Source organism: Lissotriton vulgaris, chromosome 1_2 (assembly GCF_964263255.1).
Source record: "Lissotriton vulgaris chromosome 1_2, aLisVul1.2, whole genome shotgun sequence".
NCBI lineage: Eukaryota > Metazoa > Chordata > Amphibia > Caudata > Salamandridae > Lissotriton > Lissotriton vulgaris.
The window spans coordinates 358,453,600-358,464,326 of NC_141686.1; the positions used below are offsets into that span (position 1 = coordinate 358,453,600).

Sequence of the window (10,727 nt, forward strand, 5' to 3'; positions counted from 1 at the left end):
TTTTTACTATAAGCCCTCGCTAAGTTACAACATTCCAGTAAATCTTACTTTGGGGTAAGCAGGACATAAGATTGTTACAGTGAAAATGGATCTATCTTGTTTGTATTAATGGTGTTGTAGAAAAGTTCGTTTTGAGTGAAGTTCCTGGCATAAACTGTGCAGTGATAGGGTTCAATTTAGTGGGTATTATTTCGTGCCGTTGCATATGTGTCTTTCGAGTAAAACTCTTCTCACACCCAGTGCAGCGATGAGGCCTCTCACTGGAGTGTAAACTTCGGAGCCGTAGAAGATGTGCCTTACCAGAAAAGCTCTTCTCACACACAGTCCAGTGATAAGGCTTCTTTCCTGTGTGTGCACTTTGATGCCGTACATGGCCTTTCTTTCTGAGAATAGCGCTTGGACGACAATTTGCAGTGATAAGGTTTCTCTCCTGTGTGTTTGGTGTTACGAGACTTGACTTTTGAGTTAAGCTCTTCTCGCACACAGTGCAGTGAAAAAGCTTCTCTCATGTGTGTACGCTTTGATGCCGTACAAGGGATCCCTTATAAGCAAAGCGCTGGGAACACTCAGTGCAGTGATAAAGCTTCTCTCCTGTGTGTACGATTTGATGCCGTACAAGGGATCCCTTATCAGCAAAGCGCTTGGAACACAGAGTGCAGTGATAAGGCCGCTCTCCTGTGTGTGCTCTTTGATGTAGTACAAGGGTTGCCTTCTGAGAAAAGGTTTTGGAACACACAGTGCAGTGATGAGGTCTCTCTCCGGTGTGTGTTCTTTGATGCAGTACAAGGGTCGACTTACGGGAAAAGCTCTTTGAACACACAGTGCAATGATGAAGTCTCTCTCCTGTGTGTACACTTTGATGCCGTACGAGGTCTCCCTTTTGAGAAAAGTGCTTTGAACACACAGTGCAATGATAAGGTCTCTCTCCGGTATGTATTAGTTGGTGCTTTAGTAGATTTGCCTTTTGATTGAAGCTCTTCTCACATATGGTGCAGTGAAAAGGTCTCTCTCCGGTGTGTATTAGTTGGTGCTTTAGTAGAGTTGTCTTTTGATTGAAACTCTTCTCACACATGGTGCAGTGATAAGGCTTTTCTCCTGTGTGTATGTGTTGATGATCATGAAGAATTTTCTTTCGAGTGGAGCTCTTGGCACATACAGTGCAGTGATAAGGCCTCTCTCCAGTGTGTACGCTTTGATGAGGCCTCTCTCCTGTGTGTACGCTTTGATGAGGCCTCTCTCCTGTGTGTACGCTTTCATGAGGTTTCTCTCCTGTGTGTACGCTTTGATGAGGCCTCTCTCCTGTGTGTACGCTTTGATGAGGCCTCTCTCCTGTGTGTACGCTTTCATGAGGTTTCTCTCCTATGTGTACGCTTTGATGAGGGCTCTCTCCTGTGGGTACGCTTTGATGAGGCCTCTCTCCTGTGTGTACACTTTGATGAGGCCTCTCTCCTGTGTGTACGCTTTGATGCCGTACAAGGCCTTTCTTATTAGCAAAGCGCTTGGAACACACTGTGCAGTGAAACGGCCGCTCTCCAGTGTGTGTTCTTTGATGCTGTAAAAAGTTGCCTTTGAGTGAAACACTTTTTACACGTTTCGCAGGGATATGGCCTGAGGCTGGTGTGTCCTTTTTTGTGCCTCACAAGAAGTGTCTCATTGATAAATCCTTTCTCACACACATTACAAGCAAAGCTTCTCTCCCTCACTTGCATTCCGCGCCGTTTTTTTAAGTAGATATTTTCAGTAAAATTTATCTTGCCTCCGGAACCTTTATGGCTTTCTTTCCCATTCATACTTTCTAGATGTGATTGTTGTACTGCAAAATAGAAAAATAATTGAAAATCACATGAAGAAAATATTTCTTGAAAAAGCTGCATTGTTATAATATGGAGAAGTGAACAGTTACAATTCAGGGAAAAATCGTATGTTCTAAGAAAAAGAGTCACACTTCCCTTTGAGACACAAATGGAGGCTAGTCCTCCTACACAAAGTGTGTTTACCTAGTCCTGCAGCAGGAGCATGCTGGGAAATCAAGTGATTCACAAGAACCACTGTTGGGCATGGGGTTTCTGGTTGGCTAGGGTAGGCACGTAAGCCAGGTAGAATCCACCACTCTAGTCAGGGTAAGCCACAAACACACCTGAGATAATCTGCGCTCACCCTCTGGTAGCTTGGCACGAAGCAGTCAGGCTAGTTTAAAGAAGAAATGTGCAGAGCATTTGTGAAACACGCTAGTGCAGCAACACAGTGAGTAAACCACAAAAGGGAATCGACGCAGGATTATGTAAAAATAAATTATATATTGTACATCAAACAAGACCAAAATGACTTAAATCACACCGTTAATGCAAATAATGCAGGTTTGACAGAGAAAAACACAAATTACTATGAAAACATACGTCACAGCGCACCTACGCTCCTATTACACTTCATATGGTAACTGTAGTGAACGTGGTTGAAGTGATTGCATTTAGAAACCAAACGTACGGCGCAGGAGCACCTACTAAAAGCTAAACAGTAATTTAGCTTGAGTCTTCCAGCAGTTCTCCTCTATGGACGGCCCTGCACCATTCTTGCGGTCATCTCCAGAGCAGAGACAATGCTGAACAAGAAATGCCCCTCACGCTCTGGCGAGTCCGGAGCCCGCCGGGGCCGCTTGAATCGCGTCTCTTTGCCCAAGGGAAACCAAGCCACCTGTGAAGGAGAGTGGGGCGGCTTTACCACTCTTCTGGACCCAACCCGCCTCACAGTACCTTTGTGGGTGCAGGGTCACTGTCCTCAGGGCATCTGTAACTTGCTAACAATGTTGTCATGTCTCGGGAGAGGGACCCGACATTGAGACCTTCGGGCAGTATACACGTTAAAACCCGAGGGCGAGGCTGGCTGGAATGAGCCTCAGAATGCTGGCCCGCCGCATGTTACAGAACAACGTGTCATCGAAAGGCCTGCCTTGAAGGCTTTGTGCAGCTCCTATAGCTCTGCAGCCTTAGACGCTGGACTGTACCACCTCAGAGCACTACAAGTCTTCATGGGGCTGTTCCTCGAGTCTCACGACCAGAGGGGCCACACTAGTTTGTTCTTGGTGGCATCTGACTGTGGTGATATCTTGCCTAACTCCGGGGGTGAGGTTCACAATACAATTCAGCTGCAGTTCAAGGATGTGTTTGTTTCTCTGGTAATGCCTCCAGGTGAAACAACGCTGTTCTCACTAGTGAGGAATACAGGCATTTTTACCACTGTTGACAATTTCTCAACTTCCTTTTTAAGGAGATTTAAACCGATATAGCTCGAGAATATATGGACGGCGTCAGCACTATACAAGCCACATCTAGGGCAGTGTGTGCTTGTTCCGCTCATCCATTTAGCCATTCTATCCGGGGTGTAATATAGTCCAAAACATGTTTTATAAAATTGCGCTTGCACTTTGGTGAACATGAGAATTGAGCATCTGTAATCCCCACTTTCTCTTGCCGTTTCAGTGACGCTTTTGTCATATCATCTGGAAGATAATCTGTTATTTGTGAATAGATCCCTCCAATCTTGTCTTTTTTCTTTTCGTGAATCAAGGTCTCGACTAGTTCATTGCTTCTGAGGCCCACCCGTTCCCCACTTTATGTATCAGAAAATCTCTCATTTGCAAATATTTAAAAAAACCTTGCCAGGCTAAATCAAATTTATTCTTTACCACTTCGAATGACAGAATCCCAGCAGGAGAGACAAGACACCCAATTTGAATAACCCCTGCCTCGAGCCATCTATTCATGTAGTTATCCCTAAAGATTTCTGGAAGGCTTGAATTATTACCTAAGGGAGAGTAGAAGGACCATCTTCCTAGCCCAATTAGTTTTTTAACAATTTTCCATACTTTTAAGCTGCTAAGGAGTGCTTTAAATTTTTCTTTCTTGTGGTAACTATCGGATTGATGCTTCCAAAGGTACCCTCTGTTTTCATACCCAATAAGTAGTTGAAAGATAGAAGGCATGCGGTGCCGTGTTTCCTCAGGTTCTCAGGTGTTCTGCAGCAATTCGCTACTATATAGTAGTACAGCCGCCCAATAATACGCTTTCAGGTTTGGGAGGGCAAGTCCTCCTCTATCCTTCGGTAGTGTGAGAAATTTCGCTGCCCGCCTGGGTTGTGAATAGGCCCAGATAAAATTTAGAAAGATTCGTTCAAGAGTTTTAAGCCAAGCGGGTAAGAATTTCAAGCATCCTAAATAAATATAAGATTTTAGGAAAGAAAATCATTTTAATAACATTAGATCTACCAATAAGGGAAAGATGTAGATTATTTAATCGTTGCAATTCCTTTTGAATAATTGGTATCAAGGGTTTCATGTCAACCAGTTTGTCTAAGTCTGCGGTAATATTAATTCCCAGATAGGTAGCTTGGTCCATAACTCTGGGATCCCCCATGGTGCTATTTTTGTTCAGGACAATCTGCGTTTTCCCCTGGTTAAGGGCATACCCGGATACTAGGCCAAACAGGCACGCCTCTTCCTCAATGATCCTTATGGCATTGCTATGTCATCTGCATAGGCCAATGATTTTGTGACAAAATTTGAGAGATTATGGGTTGAATTCTCCCATTCCCTTCTAACCTACGAATAAAAGGGTCAATATAAATGGCAAAAAGCAATGGTGAACAAGGGCAGCCTTGCCGAGTTCCCCGTGAGATGTTCAATTCCTTAGTTAGGTAACCATAACTGAGGCCCTAGGGTTCAACGGTGCCTGGGCACAGCAGGGGATTCCCTGAAGGGCCTGGCTTATGTTTCTTTATTTTTTATTTTAAAGGGTTCCCGGACACTTTCTTGGGGTTCTCGGACCCTTGCAAACTTGTGTATCCTTATTGGACATCGATAGGGTTTCAGACCGAGCAGCAGGTCTCCCAACATCACAAATGTCCACCAGGGTACAAGGCCAATAACTGTGCCTGCTCAGACACCTGCCTAAGGTTTGCGGACCTCAACGGTCATGATGTGGAATCCAACCTCTGTTCAAAATCAGCAATTTCTTTCTACATTTTAACATTAGGCAGCCCCTGTGCCAGGGAGAGACAGGATGGCACCACAGCTCTTTATGGCTTCTTTAGTATTTTTACAGGATGCGGGGAACAAGTCTCGTCATCATGTAATGGTTCAAGATGCAGCCAGCCAATCAGGGAGCTTCAGGTCCGTAGACCCAACTTTGGGTTCACGTATCCGGAATGGATGGGCGAACAAGCTCCCTCATCCAATCGGATCCAATATATTTTTACATTTGGGTCCGTGAGTGCAGATGCACGGACCATTCGTCGGCTAAAGGTCCAGCTAGCTCTATCTTAAATGACTAGTGGCTTAATTTGAGGACCACAAAAAAACACTGCATGAAACTAGCCATGCCAATCCCAAATAGTTTTGTGCAGATTCATTGAACTGTGCCAAAGTTATTATATGTGTATAGATATAATTATATCACATGGGATTCTGTAATCCCTGTATTAATGGCAGTCTCTAATTTCTTCATAATCAGGAATTTGTGATGCACCAAGTCAGTGATTATGAAAAAAAAGACATCAGAACTCTGCTTTTATATGTTACTAGCAGCCCGCCCCAGCGTTGCCTGGGGCAGAAAGGGGCTGGGGCAGTACACCCGCTCCCGCCCGACCCCCTCCTGCACCGACTCCCTCCTGCCCGAACTCACTCGCGCCCCCCTCCCGCCCCGACTCACTCGCGCCCCCCTCCCGCCCGACTCACTCGCGCTCCGACATTTGCATCACACAGTCTCACTTTCCCTTTCTTTACCTGTGCCGCCGCTCCTCACTGCACAGTCGCTCGTCACTGCACCGCCCTCCTCCTTCGTCATCACGCACGTCGTGTAGCGGCCAGCGCTATGTCCCGGCCGGCGCTACTTTCAGGGGACTACTTTGTTTACAAACTTAATTTTTTTTAATTTACTTTTTTTATATTATTTATATAGCCTATGTCCATCTACACACCCTGACATTTTCATAGTTGTATCGGGTGTGTAGATTGGTGCTGTGGTTCCCGAGTTTACCTGGCCAAAAGGTGCAAGTTCTCTCTTTATAATAGTAGTATAGATGACAGTCGAGTTCTGAGGGCACAATGCCTGCTGCCAGCGCCAGCAGCTGATGTGAAAAGAAGGTATTTCCAGTTCCTCAGCCTGGAATGGGGACGAACAAGGAACAACAAGAGCTACTGGCCTATTTGTCTCATGCAGAGTCCCATTACCAGGCCTGTTTCTGTACAGTCCTGTGTGGAAAAGAGGAGGAGAATGCAGGGAAACATCTGCACCCTGTGTACTCGTACTCTGGGGGTCAGTATCGCTCAGTGGGTTCCATCCAAACCCTAATCCTCCCCTCAGAGACTTTCTAAAATCTCCAATACGCATTTTGAAGAGGTTACATGTGTTAGTTGCACTCCGAGAGTCCAATTATAGTAAAACACATACCTGGGGTAGCTTCGAACAGCAATAAATGTGATTTTGTATTTCCTCTCTCCATTGAGTCTTCATCTGCAGTATTTGTATCCAGTCCTAGGAATGATTGAGACACACACTGACCCCGCTCATCAGGACAGAGCAGTTCTGCCTTGCAGTTCTGATGTTGATGCTGTGATTCAGGGTGCAGTGGTTCGAGTATGTAGTTCTGATCTGAACCCTCTGCATCAGTACAGGGAGGTTCTAGCTTGTACTTTTGATCTGAACCATGTGCATCTGCACAGGTCTGCTCGAGCTCGTCGTTCTGATCTGGTTTCTGTGATTCAGGAAGCACTGACTCTAGCTCTCGGTCCTGTGCCACAGTGTGCAGTGTTTCTAGCTTGTACTTCTGATCTGAACCAAGTGCATCAATACAGGCCGGTTCTAGATTATCATTTTGATCTGGTTCCTGTGCTTCAGGCCGCATAGATTCTAGCTCGTAGTTCACGTTTGGATCCTGCACATAAGGAAGTTCCTGCTTCAAGCATAGGTGTTGCTGTCGGCATTGGGTTTGTTGTGACCCCAACTCATCAAAGGACAACAGCCCAGACTCTAAGTGTTCGTCTGATGACATCCCATCAGGTGTCACGGGTTGTAGGCACTGGTTCTCCTGAGGATCTTGGAAATCAGAACACATCAATTCTTCCTCCAAGGGATCATCATGTCCATTCCCATCTGGTAGTGCAGGTTGTACACAGAGCTTTTCCTGTGGTTCGTGTCCTTCAGGAAATAGCGGGTGTGGGCAGAGGTTCTGTTGCTGCTCCCAGCTTTTTGGTTCTTGCTTCAGGGGTTCATCTGGTTCCCTCTTTTCTGGGAAGGCTGACTGTACTCTCTGGTCTTGCTCTGGTGCCTGGCCTGTCTGAGGGCACCTGGATAAAGGACAATCCTGCTGTACTCCATTTCTATCTGGAAAACCAGGTTGCATGCACTGGTCTTGCATCAACTCGTGTACATCTGGAAACCAAGGTTGCAAGCACTGGTCCTCCCTTGGGTCACATCGATGTAGCCACATTGGCTGTAGACAAAGGTTTGGCTCCTCTGGACGCCCTTGAACATTGGTTGGAGAGGAGAGCGTACAGTCCTGCTTTGGTGCATGCCCATCAGAGAACACTGTCTGAAGACACAAGCTCTGTTCACCTAGACTATCAGGTTGAGGTGTCGCAGGAGACCGACTAACAGCACAATCTCTAACGCTCGCTGGACAGATCACCTCCAAAGACACTCCAGCATTATCTAGGAAGCCTTGATCCTTTTCTATCCAGATTTTCTTAATCAGCCCAGCGACTCTAGAAGGTACGTCCTCCACAGTATTCATCAAGTTCTCCAGTTTGGCTTCCAACTCCTCCAGCATGGATAGAAGGATAATGTGCGGCAGGTTCTCCAAAAGCGGTTCCAGCTCATTGTCCCTCTGAGTATCTTTTCGAGATCTTGAAGCTGAGATGTCATGAAGAGGTAAAGATGGGACTGTGGCTCTTACGGATTCACGTGAACACTGCGCTGTCACTTTCTTTCCTGGAGCCCGTCTTCTCCCCATTCTGGTACTTTGATTTCCAAGTCTCAAGTGTCTGCAGAGAGAAGGAAAAGAGAAAAGACAACACGTTATCACAGGACAGTTCGGTCAAAATACTCCTTCCTCTCTCACCAACCCCAGTGTGATTAGAGAACATCGCTCATTTCTTAACACGCTGAAGAGGAATACTTGTGGCCCTGGCATCGTTTGTGGGAAACCGGCGAAATGATTGTTGTTGAGATTTGGGGTTTGCGACCCAGCCAAGGCCCGCCCCTGAAAGTGGTTTGGGGTTCTGCGCGAACATTTAGCTGTAGGTTTACACATATATAGAAGTTTAGATGGACAAGGTAGGGGAAGAGAAATAAAGAGAAAGTTATGCGATTTTCACAAATGGGATGGATAAAATCCTGAGATCAGTGCTTTGAATTTCGCTGCTGCAGCAGGATTGCCCATGGTCAAAAGGGGATTTATTTGTTATTACAAATATTCAGAAACTAAAGCTACACGTTCAAGTGCTATGTGCATAAGTCTTTTTATTGTAATATTATGCACTAGTCCACTAAACTTAGAAAACGTAACCCATAACAGGATTTCCTGCAATAGGAGTAACAAGCTGACTGAACAGCCACATAAAACCTTTTTGCAAGAAAAAATATAGACTCAATCACAAAAAGAAATATATTTATCAATGTCTGTTCAAGCTTCTTTGATAGTATTTGGCTGGTGGACTCTAGTCAGCTTGGGCTTTTAGATGCTTCTGCCGGCCCTGGGTTCTGAAGGCTTAACACGATTAAATATTTTTGGGCATCACACAGACTTCAATGACCCTAAAAGCAGTAATAAATTAAAATGTATTCCAAATAGGGAGCCCCAAATATGTGTTGCCCGGGCCCCACAAATCATTAGTATATCAATGAACTCGAAGTCGGCTTCATATGCTAGTTATGAATAAAAAAACACCTTACTTTATGGAACAAAGTCCGGATAACAAAGGGTTCAATGTACAGAACTGTGGACAAAGGTGCTTAATAAAGACATGTATTCTGAGAGAAGAAACTAATATTGTTCTGTAAAAATATGCTTTTGTTTCCTCCTAGCATACCTCTCAATCATTGCAGAGACAACCTCCCACTGAATACAAACATCAAAGAACAAGGTCTGAGCAGGTATTGGTGAAAATGAGTAACAACTCCAAACGGACCCATTCTGGACAAATGTCTGACGTTACAACGCATACATTTACAACGCATGCACTTACAATGCAGTTTTTAGATCGCAACATCCACTACAACGCATTTGATTATATCGCATGACACTACATCGCATTTTAAAAACTACCTTTACATCGCATTCCATTACATCGCATACTACCTTTACAACGCATACCATTACAACGCATACCATTACATTGCAGTTAAGGTACGTATTGGATAGTATGGGGATACAAGTTACTATTCTAACTCCTGGGGGTGCAACAGTAGGGTAAGTGTTGGATAGTGTAGGGGTAAAAATTACTATTCTAACTCCAATGGTATGCGTTGTAATGGTATGCGTTGTAATGCCTGCGTAGTAGTGAATTGCAATGTAGTATCACGCGTTGTAATGCCTGCATTGTAGTGTCATGCCTTGTAAAGGATGTTGCGATGTAATGCCTACGTTGTAAGTGTAGTGCAACGTAATGGTTGCGTTGTAAAGGTTGTTTCCCATTTTCCAGATATAAAGGAGTTAAGACTACACACTAAGGCCACACTAAATCTTTGATGTATTATAACAAGGTCACAAAGTGACCCCCTTGCACAGTACACCTCAAGTCCTGAATTTCACCAAGGATACATAGAATTCTGGCACATGTAGCTTGGATCTAAACACTGTTAATATGGGTGTTTAAATTTCATAATGCAACGTTCTTTAAAGAGCCATGACTAAATGAAAGGATTCATATATAACAGTGGGCCAGGTAGTCTCACAATTATTAAACATTACACATACACCTGCAGGCTGCATCCCCTGATGATAGTGTGAGACCTGTAGGCAACGGTGGTCAGGAGAGCACAATCCTACAATGTAAATATATATTGGACTAATACAGTGTAGAGTCCAGACAACAACAAATCCAAATGATGTCAGTAATTCCAAATAGGATGCAGGACAAATAGTTAAGTAGAGTTCATATTTTGTTTCATCTTTTCCTTTATTAATTTCTTAAAAGTGATTATCCAATTGATAAAACGACAGCCGACACGTGTTTCGTCCGTACTCTGAATTAGTACAAGGACTTTTTCAAGGCTAATGGGGTAAGGTATTACGTCATGTGCATTGTCAAATCACGTGGAAAATATAGTCAACTCGATGCTCCTGAATGCATGAGTAATCACAGTCCGAGTGGCCCGATTAGATAGGTTGAAAAGTATGCTGCTGGATGAATATCAAAATGGGGATTCTTAAACATCAGTTCAGTAGTTAGCTAAGTTTAGTCCACAGTCGGGCAAGAGGATTGAGTGGATAAAAAGTAGACTGCCGCACACGTCCTGGTCAAAGCATTCCAAGTAGCGGCGGTAACACCAATATTAGGTTACAATGTAGTTAAACGGTGTAATATAACACCAACGTGCTACAAAACACCTCGAAGTTGCATGAGGCGTAATGTGTACTCCGGCACCACTTGGTAATGGCACTCCGTTTACATTTACATTTACATTTACATTTACATTTACATCCGTAGTGTGAGACCTGCAGGCTGCATCCCC

General features: G+C 44.4%; 1 protein-coding gene across 1 annotated transcript; it reads right to left on the reverse strand.

Annotated features, from left to right (window-relative positions):
• Positions 1-91: 91 nt before the first annotated feature.
• Positions 92-8,004, reverse strand: LOC147736835 (uncharacterized). The gene is made up of 6 exons (XM_086952706.1): positions 6,444-8,004; positions 1,793-1,813; positions 1,443-1,479; positions 862-1,322; positions 528-693; positions 92-260 (listed from the first exon to the last, which is right to left on the reverse strand). Exons 1-6 carry the CDS (start codon positions 8,002-8,004, stop codon positions 92-94), a joined length of 2,415 nt encoding a protein of 804 aa, XP_086808832.1.
• Positions 8,005-10,727: the final 2,723 nt, after the last annotated feature.